Raw genomic sequence first — 19,392 nt, 5'->3', positions numbered from 1 at the left:
ATACTTAAAAATCCTTCAAAAACTTTTCACCAAAGTGTTTAGGAAACAGGAAACACTTCTTATGAGATGGAAGTCTGCTGGTATGGCAACCAAATAGCAACAGAGGCACTTCAGCAAAATAGTATAAAAAACCAAAGTCCAAATATCAGGATAAATCCACAGAAGTCAAAATACATGAGTAGCATCAAAAACCAGGAATACAAAAGAACAATAAATTCAAAACATGAGATTCAGGAACAGTCCTCAAAAACTTGGAAACGTGAAACATGAACAAAAAGGAAACATGGAACTAGAAATCCCTTGACTTGACAAAAGTTCTATACTCAAACACCAACATTGCCTCGACTGGCAAAACAGTCTGCTGGTCTAGCTAATACAGACAGAAAATCATGCCTTCTCCCCTCGGAAACTAATAAGGACTTCCTGGCTAATTCTCCCCTGAGAAACTCTGTGTTGACAGAACGTAAATCTCCTATCTAACTGCTCATTAGTCTGTCCACCTGGACTTTCATTTTCATCCTGTGAGCTCAGCTCATCAAACTGCCTTTTTGGAACATGGCCTTCAGACAAAGATCGCTCTTTTTCAGGGCTTAAAATCTCTTGTGGGTTCTCTTGCTGCTCCTGCTGACTTGCAGATTCAAGTTAGTCTGTTAGTCATTAGGCTGACTAACAGGCCCAGAATCCCCAGAGAGATCAGCTGTAGAACCCCCGGGGAGATCAGGTATAGGCACAATTAAAGGCTGGACTACAACAGGCAAAAGAGAAAAGCCCCTCAGACAGGAAAAGCAAGAACACGTGCTTGAGAGAGGATGTATAGTGGAGCTAAAAATGCTTGGAACTTTAATAATAATATTATAATAATTTTATTCTTATATCCCACCACCATCTCCCTGAAGGAACTTGGGACGGCTTACACATGGCACAAGGTGCCTAAAAACAGAACATAAAATAAACACAGTATAAAATACAATGAGTAAAACACATACGCATATAAAACACCAACTCAATAAAACTATGCTCATCAACCAATGGCAGTAACTGTTCCTACTTATATGCAAGAGAGTGTCTTTCCAATGGTCTGTGTGCCATAGAGATAATTCCCCTAATGACATCAGGCAAGGCAGCCAGCTAATGAGCTACCTTCCATGCCATGAAGGAGTCCAGGTCTGGATGCCTGACCTTTTCTCCTCACAGTCAAAATATAGGAATGGCTCAACAGCCGTAGGTAGTACTCCCTGATACAAATGAAGAAGTGAACCAGGCTTGCCTGAGCCTTCATGTTACAGTTAGTTCTATCTCAATGATGTTTCACTATTATCCTGGTGACAAGTAGAAACAGAGGGAAAGTTTACACAAAAAAGAGAAGCTAAGGCACACAACTTCACCCACTGAGTCCTGGAGCTGAATATATATATTCTCTGTGGATGTGAACAGATACACCCACTGGGGTTTCAGCACCTCAGGATGGAGTGCTCACATGTGGTTTGAATCCAAGGCCCCGCTGAGAGGATTTGCCAAATTCTTCTCGCTGGGAAAGTAGATGACTAAGATGGAGATGTTCCTGTCAATGCATCAATCCCATAAGGGCTTGTATGTAAGAGAAGTGGAATTAATATTGTGCCCCTTTGTTTGTCCAGGTCACACATTACCATAGCATTTTCAGTTACCAAATGTAGCACCTTGCACTGTTGTGGGGAATGTACTTGAGAAACAGATGCTACTTGCACACATTAGAAATAAGCCTGTCAGGATAAAAGGGGGACATCTGACATCACTTGGGAAGCAGTCATCTGACTAGAACCTCCTGAGCTGTGATCTCTCTGTTGATCTTTCTCCTCGGTATGCTTCCTTTTCTTATGTATGTGCTGTTTAGCCAGCAATTCCATCTCAATTTCAAAGGATAAAGCAGAAATGAAGTCTAATATCCAAACCAAAATCAATACCGCAGAAGCAACTGAAACTCTAGCTGATATTCCTAATAATGCTGCTGCAGTGGCAAATGAAAAGGAACTGAGAGTCTATGATGATCTAGGATGAAAGAGTGTTATATAATGGCACTGGAGGTAGGTGTGGCTACCAGTAAAATCTAATGTAACACTGTGCAGGCACAGATGATCCACTGATGTGACTCAAAAGAAGAAAACAGAATTCCATGCCCAAAACCAGCCACATTATTTGGACATCTGTCACTAAATATAGGATATTCTTTATGTGCTATCAAAATGCACATATAATGTATTTATTCAAGTAATGTGTTTCACTGCCTTCATTTAGGCAAGTCCTATATCATTTTTAAACTTCAATTGAATTCACAAAATAACACATACCAATATGTTCCTGACAATGCTTGAATCAAGCTTTTTACATTAGTACAGGAATAATCATACTGAAGGAAAATGATAAATCTCAAGTATTAAGACAATACCATTCATCCATGGTTCCACTGCTGCATTGTGCCACTGGGGATCAGTTGCTTTCATAGCAGGGAGTGGCAATTCTAGGTGATGGTCATGGCTCACAGGTTCAAAATGCCGGGTATTTGCACTAAACTCCCAGGAGGAAAAGACACTCATGTGACTTATGATGCAACAGAAAAAGTCACAGACAAAAATGATAACGTAATATGAACAACATTATATTTTCTGTAATTGGAAAGTACTGACCTTTCCAACATCTGGAGGAATCACATTTAGCCTTTATCACTCAGTAGTAAGAGATAATGTAGTACAAGTGAACTGGAAATGAAAAACTGTTTGAGAAGTGGATGGAATTACACAGGGAGCCCCTCATATTGTCTTTCATTATTTGGTATAATTTACTATGACATGGTCTTTCAGGTAGATTTTCCCACTCCTGTTTTTAAGAGTTATAGAATGTTGAAGAATGCAATGCATCATTGAGCTATGCCCAGTCATCCAAGAATCTTGTCAATGGGCTCAAGAGTTGGAAGTCTCCGCAAGCCAACACTTGTCTGGCTGCTTCTGTGGACAAAAACCGGACATTTTCTCCCATGCAAGCTAGCTTAATTAGTTGCCTGTTAAATCAAATGGATGTTTTGCTGATTTCCTAACTTAGGTGACAATGGGGGGGACGGGGGGGACTGTGTGTTAAAATTAAATTAAAACAATTGGCTTTGAGGCTCTTCAGGGGCAGATGTAGCAAATACAAGGTGGCAATCATAACCTGGTTTTGAATGTCTGCTTCCCAATGGAGCATGCAGCATTTTCTTTGAGAGATTATAAAGATTAACTACATTGTGCCATCAAATAAATTTTTTCAGTTTCTAGTCAGCAGAGCATAATGATTGATTTTCTCAAATCATATATCCATATTAGGGAAGTTGCATATGCCCAGTAATGGACATGTGCCAGTCTACTATAGCACATGTCCATTACTGACGTTTCAAATTTGTGTCACAAGGAAAAGCAGCAAAAGTATTCAACTTCTTGCTTTTACTCTGTTCATGCCCAGAAGTCGTCAGTTTGCTGAATGACCAGTAGGCAAATGGGAACATGACCTGGCTTTCAATATCCTTCTGGAGCAACTAACTTGGAAATTGGAGAATGGTACTCCAGTGGCTCCCTTATAATTTTGTTAGCAGTCCACTTTGTTAAATTGTATAAGTGTTATGGTTAAAACATAAGCTTAATGTTTTCCATAGTGAAACAGATGAAAAGGTGAGAAACGCCATCAAAGAATTTGGTGTTATGAGTGCTGATGACACTTTTTCTGTCTCTTCTTTTTATTGAACACAAATGAAGTAGAGGACATAAGGAACCAGAAAAGGGTCAACATTCTGAAGCTCAATCCAGGTTATCGAGACTTTTGATAGATCATTTACCTAATTAAGTAATACAGTGGAACCTTGACTTAAGAGTGTCTCAATTTAAGAGCATTTTGAGTTAAGAGCCATCACTCAGCCTGGTTTTGCTTTGACATAGGAGCAGTACAGGACTTTAGGGCTTCAAGGGAGCAGCCTCCTTGGCTCGTGCTCTTGTCCGCTATGAGAGATTGCGGTCTTCTTTTTTTTGTCCACTTTGGGAGATTGTTATCCACTTTATTCTTGTGCATTTTGAGGAACTTTGGGTTAATTGATTTTGTGTGGGTTTTATTCATAGTATGTTTGGCTTCATGAAGAGAGGGAGAGGGAGCAAAAGAAGGATGGAGGCTGAAATGAGTACAGTATGAAGAAAATGATGCTTCTACCTCTTTGTGCTTCCTTGCCACAACTTTGTGCTTCTACCATTTTAAAGTTGATCTCTCTTTTTTCCATGTGAATGTGCAGGTTTTGCCTCGCAGTTACACTGGCCAACACATATTTTGTTGCCTCAAATGTGCTTCTTTGCTAAAACTTTGTACTTCAGCCATTTTACAATTGATTTATATTGTTTGTTATTTATAAATTACATTTTCTTATTTAAAAACATGTAACAAAAAAAATTGAGGGTGGGGTGGGGGGTTGGCGGGCGGAATGCATTAATAGCATTTCAATGTATTTCAGTGGGAAAATTCGCTCTCTCTGACATGTAATGCTAGCTGCAATTCTTACAAAATGTCACAGCTGAAACAAGCAACACTCTTATTCCATCTAAATCATACAACCATCACATCATAAAAACAACTTCAACTGGTTTAAAAATTAGCACCTTAAAATGCTGAACTAATTGGACTTTCAAACATAGCTTCATAGTTTCCAGCGAATTTCTGAGAAAATTCAAAATATTACTTTTCAATTTTAAAATAATATAAAACCTGGGAGCAATGTGTCTAAAGGATGATTCATCCCAGACTATTAGTGTTTTGTATTTTTGGTGCCATTTATCAACCAGAGACTAGATAGGTGACAAAAGTTTAGTTGATTTGCCACACTTCTGGAAGGAACCTCCGTCACAAGAATCTGAAGATGGTCCTTGATTTTACTTTCTGACTTACCATGATATTTAGACCAGAGTAAACAAAAGGTTTAGATTACAGAAAACATTTTCCTTCCCTTTCTTCATATAATGAGGATTCCTTAAAAATTACTATTTCAATACATACGTTAAAGCAATGTTCCAAATGTTTGTTTTTTCTTCTTTCACGGCAAGCATTCTCTCTGGAAATTTGTACTATAAAATGAAAATCGTAACTCAGTTAAAATGAACTGAAGCTGAAACTTTCATTTTGCAACTCTCTTATTCATAAATATGCAGAAAGAAGGGGTGTGAATGTTGACAATTTACTTGCTTCTAAGCCTAATGAAGAACCAAAAACAAGATTCCACAGCCTCCCTGGATTGAGTAGATATATATTTTGTCATCTTACTAGACTGTGTTTGAAAGAAGATGTGAACTTTTATATATTGTCATGTTGTAGTTTCCTTGCTCTGCTTACATTTTGATTGATAAATATTTCAGTCAATAGATAGGCTTCAGTGTTTTGAATTGAGAGATCAGTACATTTGGATTGTTTTTTGCTAGATTACCTTCTGAAAAGTTACAGCTAGCCACCAAGTATGTTAGCATTTAATAAACAATGTTACTAAGGCTGGAATCCAATGAAGAAAATATCAGCATAATTCTGCCAACTTTGTGCTGCTTATTGCCCAAATGTCCATTTTTCAGCAGGATTTCTTGAAAGCCAAGTACTCTGGGAGGGATGGCATAATTAACTGTTTGTACCACAAGACGGAAAGTTAGTTAAGACATCTCTCCCAGCATGCCTTGGCTCAAAGGAATTTTCCTTATATCAAAGCTAGGAATTTGAAGAACCAGAAGGATGCAGCAGTAGCCTTTTCCTAACACCACCGTCATCATTTTTTTTCCTTTTCTCACTGATAATCAGTAATTCATGTAGGTATAAGACACACATAGTTCATGCAGTTTTGTACCATTGAAGGCACAAGAAACATGGGCAGCTGTGCATAAGGTTTTTCACTAGAAGATTAATGACCACAGATATAAAGAAGCCAATAAGAAAGCAAAGCCCAGGCATGTTTCAACAATACAGACTTTATAAATTAGAAATACTGAACTACCCATTCCATCAGCCCAAGCCAAACACATCAGTGTAGAATTCCTCACAAAATAACGAAGTATATGTTGGCCTTTACCACCCATAAGTCTCTTTTGTTCAATGTTCCTCTTTTTAAATCCCTTTCCTCATTACTAGTGTACACACAGCCTTTTTAAATTCTTCATGCTGGTGCTTTCAGATGTACACTCATGCCACCAGCAAGACCAATAGGATTCTTGTGTAACAGAACACTTCTGTACAGAAGTAAACCCCAGTAAATTCGGCCAGATTGTCTCTAAATCCCAGCCAAGTGTTTACAGGTTGCAAACTTGCATACACTTACTGAGTGAAACTGATTTTAATATGAAATACTTCAAAACAGACATGCATAAGATTGTTCAGGTAGTAAAACACATTGCATATAAGAGAAAGGTCTCCTCCATTCTGTATACTGTAATACCACCTTTTATTGCAACTGTGTACCTTTGCATCTGTAATACAACTCCTTGTAACATCATCTAATACAGTCAGCTGTATATCTCCAAAAGCTGGGACGGCTACACCTTCTTCGGAACTGATTTCACTTGTTGACTCTGATTTAATTTCAACAACTAGAAAAAGAATGCAATATGTTTAACTGAATAATTGTGGAATTAAGAATAGAATATTTAACTGAAAAATTGTGTATACCATTGCATTTAGAAATTGACAGTATTGAACAAGGAAGCTTGGGTGTCAAATATCAAACTGCTATGCTGGGCAATCACTTCCTTGACAGAAGGTAATTCTGCACAAGTAATTGTGTGCGCAATAACTGCAGTTTCGCACATTATAATTTTCACATTATATGTTAAAAGGAACTTATTTTATAATGGGCCACACAAATTAGAACCGGAGAATAACGGTTCTCTTTGCCAAACCTTACCTAATCCCTGTTTCATTGGCCTGCAACTCTCGACAAAAACAACATAATATCAGTCTTTGTTATTTTTGTTTGTTTTTCATGAGGGGAAATATCTTACCATCCCATGAAAATACATGTCTATATATTTCCAAGGAATACAAGCTAGTGTCCCCAGAGCAGCTGCAAATCCCTGGTATTTTAAAAGGATTCAAACTAAAACCTGAATAGAATCTGGATAATCAGCCAATTCTCACAACCTAACCCAAACAAGGCATAAAAAAGCATATCATTAGTCATAGCTGAGCAAGTCAATTTGCCTCCTTCTTCTCTACCATTGAACACACACAAAACTCTACAAAATATGAGTTTGGGAAACATAGGCAATCAGGTCACTAAAACACAGATAGCCATAAAAGTAAAAACATGAAAAGTTTGGATTTCTCGTGTCAGTTCCTATTCCTACCTTCTGCTGATAGAAAATCAGCAACTGACTCCAATCTTGCATAATCCCGAACAGGACTCTCTCTATAGGAAACAGATTTTATAACATTCAAGTGAAAAAAAGGTTTTTTAAAATAAAAAGACACAAGTTAGCAGAAACATATTAGTTACCTCAAAAGTAAAGTTTAAAATTGTTCTGTGCCAGAACTATCTTGGGCAATTTTCCTTCTGACCTGTCTTCATATTTTTCCTTCTTTAGGACATTAGTTTACAGTTAAAATACAATATAACAGTTCAAAATCAAGTGCCTAGCTAAGGGAATAGGGTGCACAATTAGCCTTTGTACTTCAGCCGTTTTACAATTGATTTATATTGTTTGTTATTTATAAAGTACAATTTCTTATTTATGTCCACAGATTTAGAATCCATGGATTCCACTATAAGAAGTGTGAAAGTATTAAAAGAAAGAAAAAATCCCCAAAGCAAACACTGATTTTGCCATTTTATATAGGGACACCATTTTACTATGTCACTGTACACAATGGGACTTGAGCTTCTGGGATTTGAGTGTTTAGTGTTCTGTAACCAAACATTGGTGGATATCAAGATCCCACTGTGTATCTCAGAATCTGAAATAGTAGCCTTTTGAGAACTGTAAGTCAGCTTGGATACTTTCACATTTTCAAGCCGATGGCACAGAAAGGACAGCTGCCAGAAAGTTCAAGCTAAAAGATTTGGAAACCTTTTTCACAAAATGAGAGAGAAGATGTAGGGCAGTGTGTGTAAGGATCCAGCTAACCATGCCAAAAATCCCCTCAAAAACAGTGTTACAGGAAAGCAAAATGTTGTTCTTCTTCTTTGTGATCTCTGTGCCTCACACAAAAGGATAACTATGAAACATACAAGAGATTGATGGGTTAGGTCACTGAAGAACACCAGAAAACTCTGCACACCCAAACCAGGCATCTTCCCTGGCTGTATAATCCAATGTACAGTAACAGATAGATTTGTTTATTGATTAGTCCTCTGACCATATCAACAGTAAGACAAAAGACAAGTATACAAAGGCACAATCCCTATCCTAACACTCCTGTAATAAGTCAGCTAAAATTCATTTACTGTAAGTACTTAAAACTTGATTAAATAAGAAGTTTGGTACAGTAGCAGAAAAATATGGATGGCTGCAACCTTGTGACTGCTTTACGTAATTCGGGCAGAGGAACATCACAAAATAAGATTATTGAAGAAGCCACTGTCTTGGAGTTTGCCATTAAGCTGACCAGAACAGGCTGCTTAGCTCATTCATACATCCACTGTAACAAAAAAAAACAGACAGTTGGAATGACAAAACGCTGGCCAGTGCACATCTAGACAAAGGAAGGATCTTTCCAGGAGTAAGACACTTGTAGATAGTAGCAAAGGCAACATTCTGACTTGGATGAAATGCAAGACCATCTCGGGAAGAAAGGGACTACTTTATTACAATGAAAGGCAAGCAATAATTCATCAGCCATGTGCTTACATGCTCGTCTTGCAAAGGTAATGGCCACAAGGAATGCCAGCTTGATTGTAAGAAACTGCTTGCCAACTGATGTAAGTGGCTCAAAGGACTTGAACATAAGCTATGAGATGACTAGGGACAATAACCAAGGAGGGCTCTGTGGAGTAACGGATAGACGAAAGTGTACTAAGAGCTTGAGAAACTTCTTAACTCCAGGATTTGAGAAGAGAGCGGCCAAATTTGAGGAGGCTGGTTGAGCCACAACTGCAACCAAACATCTTAAACACAATATTTGAAAAGACAATGACTGAATGACTAGCTGCTCATCCAAAACTACAGGCAGATAAACCTTTAAAGAATAGAAAGCCAGGAAATGCAGATTATTATTTACAACCACAGAAGAATGCTCAGATCTCAATGATGCAAAGTAGCACAAACATCTCCATTTATATCAATAAGATCTGTTGATAGAGTATGTGCTAGCTGCTGATAAGACCACTGAGAGCTGAGGTGAAACTATGGCATTATTCTAAGAGCTGCAGCCTTTTGAGATTGGGATGGGGAACTTGCCCACTCAAGAAACATACCTGAAACAGCCCCCTGGATAAATGGAGAAAAGAACTGAACTACAACTGTGTGGCCCAGTATGGTGTAATCAGATGTGTACTGATCTGTCCTCTAGAGAATTTAGCTACTATCTTTGTTAGTAATGGGACATCAGGCATTTATAATGTCTTAGTAGAACTGCACCCCTGAGAGATCCTTGTCTTTTCCATGCTCTAGACAGAAGCGGGGACCCTTCTTATTGACAAGAGACTCAAAAAGAGTGACACGTGAGTTTCCTTCAAATGTCTGACACTAGGTGATAGGCATGTTGGAGAATGTAGGAAAAACAATTTGTAGAGAACCCATTACACCATCCAATATACCAGGCACGGACAAACTTGGGCCGTCCAGGTGTTTTGAACTTCAACTCCCACAATTCCTAACAGCTTCACACCCTTTCCTTTCCCCCCTCAGCTCAAATCCAAAACACCCGGATGGCCCAAGTTTACCCATGACTGTAATATACCATCACAGGATGAAACTTTCTCTTGGCATACCAGATCCAGAGTTATGGCCAGACCAAGTGGGTATCTCCATACTTGTTTGTACAATTCTGTTCCTTAATTTCCACTCATATGCCCAAAAGCTTTGAAGACTGCAAGAAGTTCCAAGGAACTTAATTGAACCTTGGAGTCCTGAGGCAATCAATGTCCTTATATGTGACATCACTGCAATGTCGGAGAAAGATCTGTAGTTATCATGCATGACCAGTCATAGAGATGAAATGACATAAAAGAGAAAGGACTGTGAGATCTCATCCACCAGGGAAGACACTGACACACCTGCAAAGGCACCTGGATTGATTGTCTCAGAGGGGTTTGAAACATTTGAGAAACTAGCTCTGAAGAGGACAGAATCTTATACAGTATGTGGTAAGGTAAGTAACAGCTGTGGTAACAGGCACAAAGTGTGTGAATGGTGATGGAAGAATAGCAAGAGTAGGAAAGAACAGAACACCCACTTTGCTTCTGAGAGTTTCCATTCTGCTCATCAGAAGCTAAGTCCTCCCTGTACTAGAGTCCAATGTGTTGTCCCTTCTATGAAGTTGGTAACTTTGGTAGGCCAATGTTTTAAAATGCATTTTCTTTACACAAGGTACAGAAAAATACATTTCAAAAATAGTGACAGAAAAGGAACAAAGTAGAGACTGGGGGGGGGGGTGAAAAGAAGGGAAGATCTATTCAGGCAGGGTAGGTGGGAGGAATTCCTGCCAAGATATTCAGAATTAGAACACTCCTACAAGAGTCTACACTCGAGGCATGAAACCCTTTTTATGTGAGGCACAGAGAAGAACAATACATTATTTTGAGATTAGGGTCAGGAAATGTACTAGGGAGAACTTGGTACAAAAAAAGGCACAATGAGCTCAAGGAAGAGACAATGATACCTGCTTCCCCTTGGAGCTAAAAGTAATGCAATTAATGGGGTAGGGACTAGAATGGTAATGGGGGGAAACTCAGAAAAGGTTTCATTTACACAAGACTTCAATTTTTATTTATTTTGTTGTGTCAGAGAGGTTTTAATGGGACGTGCCCTACTTTTGTCTTTATTATGTAAACATGTTTAAAATGTTTTTAAATTATTTTAACACTTCCCTAAAGTGGGGTATAAATATAATAAACATAATAATAATATTTTTCTAATTTTTGTGCTACAGATTTTCTTAGTTGTATTTGTTTCTGCCTACCCTGAAAGTCACCTTATATTAGGAGAAATATAGATATTGAATACATGAAATAGATTTCAGAGTAGAATCTTTTAACAAAGAACCTATGGTTTCAGAAAATAAAGTGGAAGCTAATTTCAAAGTACTTAGGAGATATAACTAATCAGGAACTAATGGTGCACACCACTGGAGCTGTTCAAGATAAACAAGAGAATCCATCCAGGTTTTGGCATCCAGGTTTTAGCATACGTGGGCTATTGTTATGTAAACAAAACAATAGCCCACAGACTGGAAACATTCAGTGTACATTCCAACTCTATAAAAAGATGGTTCCAGCTCTATAAAAAGATGGTATTGTAATAAATAAAACTTTATTATTATAATTCCAAAGTGTGATTTACTGTTTTTACCATCAAGAATAGGACCTGTAATGTTTTTAATGACACTACATCTGTAAATTGTTTAAAGTCTTATATTTATATGACCGATGTTTGTAAGTTGTAAATAGTTATGTTTATTGGATTTTATTTTTTATATATTGAGATCTGTCTTTGATCTATTTGATTTAATTTTCTGATTGTAAGTGTGACTGATGTCATGCATATTGTTTTCTCACATATTGTAAGCTGCCAGAGTCCCTTTGGGGAGAGGGGGCAGGATATAAATAAAGCATTATTATTATTATTATTATTATTATTATTATTAATCAACAGAAAGCAAATATATTACTATCTGTCACCCACGTGGACAATTTTGGACTACTTCAGAATTCCATACTGGTTACTCAACATGTTATGTAATTTTGCTCCTTGGTTCAATCATTTTTAGAAGAAGTAAATAACAGTTAAAATAAACAGCTTTGCTGCACATATATAAAAATATGTTTAAATTCAAGTTCTTCTATGAACTTTAGGAAACAATAATTCACCAATATTAATATTCCACAGACTTACAATATGCTTTTATCTCCCTGTCCCACCCCCAACCCAATGCTTCACTTCCAAGCTTCATGTTGCTTCTTCAGTGGTCACACTGATAGGCTGAGTTTCTGTTTTATTACTGAGTTAGTATCTAGTGCTTAAGACGAATAAAATTTAGAATACTCTTCACTGGAAAACATTTACACTGACTGCACAATCATAAATCCCAAGTTATTACTTCAATTCTAAACTGAACACACTTGTGAAACAAAGACTTCTTGATTGTTCAAAACTGCACATCTTTTAAGTACTCCTCATAAATAATCCACGTAGTGTTCCAGCTTTTGCGGAAAGACAAGATATAAATAAAACAGTACAACACAACACAACACATGAAGTAAACTTATTTAAGCGTAGTCAAAATCTTAAGTACCATGACAAAACATACCCATTATACAAGTATTTTAAGACAGGATGCCTATCTAGAATCTATTTTCAGGTACCTGTATTCTAGAAGTTGAGGGGATTCTGGTTCTAACTTGAGCTGTTGTTCTGAGAAAACGCTGGTGTAAAAGGTGGTTTCGGTACGATGATCCTTTGTACATGCAGTTTCTTGTTCACCAGTATCTCCAAATAGATCAGGATCATCCTGAATTACATCAATCACAAGAACATCGTCATCATTGTAAGCCTGAAGTATCTCTCCATAGCTGTCTCTGTCCTGTACCAAGTTATTGCTATTATTCTCATCTTTAGCTTCTCGAATTTGCATTTCTTTAATGTTAGTACTGAAAGGGTCAAAACTATTGTCCGAAGTTGATGTTTTAAGCTTACTCTCGTTTGATGTCTCCATGTGTTCATTACTCTCTTTATAAATGTGTTCAGGATAATCACTGTCAAATTGGTTTGCATGTTCCTTTGATATAGAAACATTCATCTGCTCAGACTGGATGTGAAACTTAGAACTTTTATCAGATGAAGTCTGTTCAGCTCCGGTTTTGTTCCTAGAAATAGTAGCATCTTCTAAAATGTCCAAATGACAAGTATTTCTTTCTGATGATCTACAATATTCTGCTTTTCCATACTCATTTTTATTCTTGAGTAAAGGAATTTTGAAGTCTGATAAATTTCTTGGGATTGCTTGCAGTGATATTTCTTGTTTAGTAACTGATGTCTTTTGCTCATTTGTTTTGCTTTTTCCATTAGAAAATCCACCATTCTGTACACCTATGGAAATCCTTCTCTTAGCTATACTTTTGTTTTTAACATCTTTAGCTAGAGCACCCAAAGGCACTTTCAGTTTTTTTCTTGTTTTTGCCTCAGGTGGGCACCGATTAGGTCTATCCACAGAGGAAATTCTACTCTCATTCTCAATAGCTGAGAAAGTCTTGTCTACATTAAATATAGGTCCTGAAGTACAGCTTTCTACAAGTAGTTCTGCTTTATGATCCATTACCAGGTCTGCCAAAGTTTTGGTAGTACCTATCAATGGCTTGTGCAATTCCTCTTGCCCAGGCTGAACTAATAAATCAGCACTTCTTGAAAATGTTATTTCCAAGTCACATACATGATTTTTAGGAATCCACACAGAGGTCCTGGCACATGATTCACGGGGCCAAACATTTTTACCAGAAACTGGGACAACTCTCTGACAACTATATGCCTGCAAGTTTTTCTTAGCTTTACATCTTGTTTTATCTTTGCATATCCTTTTTGCTTTCATACTGCAACCAATACTGCTGTTGCTGCTAACCATTTTTTCACTGCCCAGCATGTTCACAGAGGAAAGGTCATGCTTCTTTTTTTTGTCAATGTTAATTTGTGGTTCCATGCCCTTTATTTCAGGAACTTCCTGTTGTTTTCTGAGAACCTGAGATTTCTCAATATCACTGGAATCACAGGTGATCGCATGTGCTTTGCTCACTTTTTTATTACAAGACAAACTAACAAGTTGATTTCGAGGCGTTTGAGGCGGCTGTTCCAGAAGGAAATCAGTTCTATGTTCAAGTGAAGATAAGCAAGTTGCTTCATTACAATTTAATTTCCCCACAAATGTTTTTGTGTCAAGTTTATCCTCCATTAGTAATCCACATTCACTATGCATGTTCACATTTATAAGATTTTTCTGGGTGGTTAATTTTTTTAAGTCTCTTTGTATTTTTAGCTTTTTGCTTGGCTGTTCAAAATCTACACACTGCTTCCCTTCCTTGAAGGGTTTTCCATTTTGACATCTTGATGAACTGTTACTATTTTGACACATTTCTTTTCCTACCAATATATCTTCTTCTGGCAGAAATCTTCCAGTTTGCAATAAGTTAGGACTATTGTTCGAATCATTCTGTCCCATATCCCTACTTGAAGGCAGAACTTTTCCTTGACTAGATGCAACATTCAAGGATCCAAAATGAACTTTACAGCTTTGAATGCTCTTGACACCAGCAGGATTTAACAATGCCTTAATGTAACAGCAGTCTATCAATCTAACAATTGGAAACCTTTCTATACTACATGGCAATTCACAATGCTTAGCAAGCCGTGTACATTTTGCATCTTGGCACACTGCCAATGTGTTATTTTCCACTTTTTCCCCAACTACTTTTATATCCAAAAGCTGTGGACATTTAACATCTTTAACAGATGATGCAGCATCCCGATATACTGCAACCTTCCTTCCAAAACACGGGTCAACACAATCACTGTTTTCCGTCTTATCTGATTTAGGTACTGGAAGACATGTAGACTGTTCTAGCAGATTCTGGACATTCCAATCTTTATCAATCTCTGCCAGCTTTCCATGCTGTCTGTTTGAAACCACAGAGCTCTGTATTCCTGATAAGAAAAGGCAGTCATTATTAATTCTTAAAAACTTAATGCAGCCTAAAATAAAAGTTCTTAAATAAGAATTACACTTATTGTATAAAACTGTCTCTAGAAACAGTTAAGTCTAGCAAATGCAATCCGAGCAAATGATATGAACAACAGAAATAGCTATCCTATATACCAGGCATGGGCAAACTTTGGCCCTCCAGGTGTTAAGTAGACTTCAACTCTCTGAAATCCCAGCCAGCTTACCAGATGTTAGGAATTGTAGGAGAAGGCCAAAGTTTGCCCATGCCTGCTATATACTCATGTGTAAGTTAAAAAATAATCCTACACAACTCTTTATATCATGTCCTTTGAGTGGCAAAAGGTGAGAGCTTTGTCTATACTAGGAGAACCTAAAGCACCAATTCTTTCTACTCTCTCCACCATGGTGGTGCTTTTGACCTTTCTGAATTCATGCAGAAATGGCATCCACTAGGCTGGTTTCTTGAGATTGGTGCTTTCCCCTCTCTACAAAATGACCATTGACACATGCATAGGTCATGTCAAAATCCACAATTGTGTCCCCAAAACCTATCTTCAACTTACACATGAGATCAACCTATATGTAAGTGTATGCAGCAGGGTAGTTCTGATCCACTATGGTTGGTGCTACTTAATACATCAATATGATTATCCCTATGTTATACATTTGTTTTTGCTTTTTAAATGATGCTCTTTAGCCTGATAATTTTAATATATGGAACTAGGCAAGTGAGGTGGAATGTCCAGGGTGGGAGAAAGAACTCTTGTCTGTTTGAGACAAGTGTGAATGTTGCAATTGGCCACCTTGATTAGCATTGAATGCCTTGTAGCTTCAAAGGCTGGCTGCTTCCTGCCTGGGGGAATCATTTATTGGGGGTTTTTCGCTGGCCCTCATTGTTTCCTGTCTGGAATTCCAGTTTTTTGTTTTTTTAGTGTTGCTCTTTCTTTCCTGTCCTGATTTTAGTTTTTTAATACTGGTAGCTAGCTTATTGATACATTATACTCAAGATGAGCCAAAACAGTTTTGACTATATCACCTTCAGTGATATCTCCTAGTTTTGAACACGCCAGTTTCTTTTAACTGGAAGGGTTTGCATTATACGTTCCTCACTATCTTATTGCAAATATCTAACTAAACATTTGAAATTGAAATCTATCAAGCTCTTTCCATAGCTTTTCAGAACTCACCGTGTGATGTTTGTTTTCCTAGTCAAAATTTAAACAGACAAATGTAATGTCTTTAAAAATACGGTAAACATAAAAAGCAGTGTTTCCTAACATATGGTTTTCAATTCTGTTGAAGAAATTACTTTTAAAACATGATATTTCAATCTCTTCCAGGAACTTTACTTTGTGATGTTCCAAGACTTTTACTCTGTCTACTCCTCTGTGCACTAGAACTGGACCCTTTTTTCTCTGAAATGCACTTTTTGTTACAGAAAGTTTACATTTGGGAAAGAACAAAATTGGGAAAGAAAAAATGCCACATGCCGTAAGTGTGTGGGGTTATGAAAGCATATCAATATAACTCACCTTACCTTTGGTTTCTGGCTCTGGCCTACTTTTGGAGAAACACACACATTTCACTATTTGTGGGACATTTTTGTGCCACTATACCTGTTAGAATTCTAAGCAGGATAGTAAAATAGCCCAAAATATAAAGTATAATGTTTTAAGTATCCCAAGTCACAAAAGTAAAATATGTTCTTATTAATGTAGTTCATATTTTAAAATACGAGAATTTGTTTCAGTTTTTGTATTATGCCTGATAAAGCAGGAAGATAATTTGATTCATAGGCAAGAAAGATAAAAACAGAATCCCAAGAGTAAAATCATCTAAAAAAATAGAAAAAGAGGGGATAAGCCTCTTTACTAGATGTTTTGATTTTTTAAAATTCATCTGAAGTCACAATTTCATATTTTCCATTTTCCTGTTTCTTTCAACTATCCACTGTTATAGTATCAAAGAAATCATTTGTAGATATACAATCTACCATTTGCTCAATAATCATTCTTTTTAAAGACCTGCTGTCTACACTCTGGAATCTCAGTAAAGGATTGCTTTGGGCTTCCATTTCTTACCATCATTTTTACACATATTTGATTTCAAAAAAGCTTGAGTTACTGGCATTTGGATTCCTTCTTCTGTAGTGCCTTGGAACTTTTTAGTGCCTTCACAATTTGAAGCACACGTCAAGAAGCAGGGATTTTGTTCTTGAGCTTCTGCTACGTCCTGCATTTTTGATGTTGTCACTGCCACAGAATTCTTTGTTTTTATCTCTGGTTTCTCTGACTTAACCAATCTCGACCTGGAACTCTTTTCTGTAAGCTCTCTTTCTTTCTTCCGATTACCACTTGAAAGATGTGTGATAGAAGACGGCTTCCTTTCCTCCACTTTCACTCTAAGATTCTTGGGGCTATGTAGCTGTGCTTTACAGTAACTAAGACCACTCTTTATTTCCCTACACTTCTGATGGTTTATGTTCTGCACACTATGTTCAAAAATAGATCGGGATATTCTCTTTGCTCTTTGTCCTTCAACGTGGTTCTCAAAAGTCTTGTGCTCTGGCTGAATTAGTTTAGTCCTCGATCTTAAATTCCATGTTTTCTTCAGAGGCCCCCATTTCAAATCAGAGCTGCTGCTGGCTTTTTGCACAAAACTTGTCACATTCTGAAATTCTAGCCCTACAGCTGAGTTCCCATTCTTTTTGGATAGATATTCAACTTTCTCCTGAACCCCCAGATTTATTAAGGAACCTCTATGCTTTTTCTTCAAACCCTCTACCCTCTGCATGCCAGCTGGGTTTTGTTGTCCTGCTTCTGGCAAGCAATTTACACCATTTCCCCCTGGGGTTATGTCTTTCTCCTGACATTGCATTGAGGTGGTAACTTGGTTCTTTCTGTTCTGTGTTGCTGATTTATTTAGCAAACTAGTTCTGCGTGCGAGATGCGGCTGCTCTCCCTGCTTGGTCTGTGCAGCTTTCTTCGATTTATTCCCTTCCATCAAAACCTCTTTGAACTGCATCACTACAATATGATTTTCAACATTATTGGCAACAAATCAAAATGATATGTGTGCTCCCTCTGATTTTCCCAGTTTTTCTATACAATCCTGAGACACCTTTTCCAAAGCAATTAGCTTTTCCTTCCTTCTATTGAATGAACCAGAACTTCCTCTAGAAGTTCAGGATTACCTATGCTTTAATAATCAAGATATAAACCAGCTAAACAATAAATCAAGAAGTCTCTCTGCCTTCCCCTGAATGATGTCTAAACCGCGACATAATCTGTAGACTTCCTCTAGAAGTTCAGGATTACCTGTGGTCTATGAAACCTAGGGAGATCAAACCAACTCTTCTGGTTCAATAAAAATCAAAAAGTCTCCCAAATTTCCCCATAAGGGAGACTCCAAAGCGATTATTTCTAAACTATGAAATAAACCACAATCATTGAGAAGTTCAGGATTACCTGTGGTCTATGAAACCTAGGGAGATGCAAACCAACTCTTCTGGTTCAATAAAAATCAAAAAGTCTCCCAAATTTCTCCATAAGGGAGACTCCAAAGTAATTAGGTCTATACCATGAAATAAACCACAATCACTGAAAGTTCAGGATTACCAGTGTTCTATGAAACCTAAGGGGATACAAACCAAGTCTTCTGGTTCAATAAAAATCAAGAACCCTCCCAAATGCCCCCATAAGGGAGACTCCAAAGTGATTATGTCTAAACCATGAAATAAACCACAATCACTGAAAGTTCAGGATTACCTGTGTTCTATGAAACCTAGGGAGATACAAACCAACTCTTCTGATTCAATAAAAATCAAGAAGCCTCTCAAATTTCCCCATAAGGGAGACTCCAAAGTGATTAATTAGGTCTAAAATGTGAAATAAACCACAAACATCATTGAGAAGTTCAGAATTACCTGTGGCTCATGAAACCAAGAGAGAGAGATAAACCAACTCTTCTAAAAAAACCCAAAAGTGACCCCTGAATGCAGACTCCAACCTAAGGCCTTCGTGGGGACCTGGCCTCACTCCTCAAGCCTCAACAATGCCTTCAAAAGGTGGGAGACAAATAAAACAAGGTTGCCTTAAAACGTGAGATACCGAAGCGTTTGCAGGCAAGCGAGGAAGGTCCTGGGCTTGGGTGTGCGCGCTTCTGAACCACCCAGCGCCCTCACAGGCCCTCGACGAACTACAAATCTACAAAGGTCTGGACTCAAGCGCAGGCCCCAAACGCGGCCTATGGGCGCACCTGCCCTCTCCCCCTCCCTTCTTCCCTCGCTCGCTCCCTGCTGCCTTCCTCGCCCTCTTCCGCCGCTTAGAGACCTGACCAAAGCCTTCCTGACTCAGCCACGCTCCCCGCCGCCTCTTTCCTCTCCTCACAGAGGGAGGCCCGGCCCTTCCACGAAGCAATTAGGCGGCGAGGCGAGCCCCACCCCGGGCCCCACCCAGGCGCCACGCAGCACGGCCCTCGCCCCCTCCTGTTTTAGACAGAGTTTTCCTCTAT

General features: G+C 38.1%; 1 protein-coding gene across 1 annotated transcript in view; it reads right to left on the bottom strand.

Annotated features, from left to right (window-relative positions):
* Positions 1–17,804, bottom strand: part of TOPAZ1 (testis and ovary specific TOPAZ 1) — a 56,764-nt gene extending 38,960 nt beyond the window's left edge. The window contains exons 1-6 of the mRNA XM_067470570.1: positions 16,962–17,804; positions 12,536–14,861; positions 7,362–7,423; positions 6,478–6,605; positions 5,041–5,108; positions 2,426–2,544 (exon numbers count right to left, since the gene is read on the bottom strand). Coding sequence (XP_067326671.1) covers positions 2,426–2,544; positions 5,041–5,108; positions 6,478–6,605; positions 7,362–7,423; positions 12,536–14,861; positions 16,962–17,757 — 3,499 coding nt within the window. The 5' untranslated portion in view covers positions 17,758–17,804. The remainder of the gene's footprint in view (positions 1–2,425; positions 2,545–5,040; positions 5,109–6,477; positions 6,606–7,361; positions 7,424–12,535; positions 14,862–16,961) is intronic.
* Positions 17,805–19,392: the final 1,588 nt, after the last annotated feature.

Source organism: Anolis sagrei, chromosome 6 (assembly GCF_037176765.1).
Source record: "Anolis sagrei isolate rAnoSag1 chromosome 6, rAnoSag1.mat, whole genome shotgun sequence".
Lineage (NCBI taxonomy): Eukaryota > Metazoa > Chordata > Lepidosauria > Squamata > Dactyloidae > Anolis > Anolis sagrei.
This window is presented reverse-complemented; position numbering and strand designations above follow the sequence as displayed.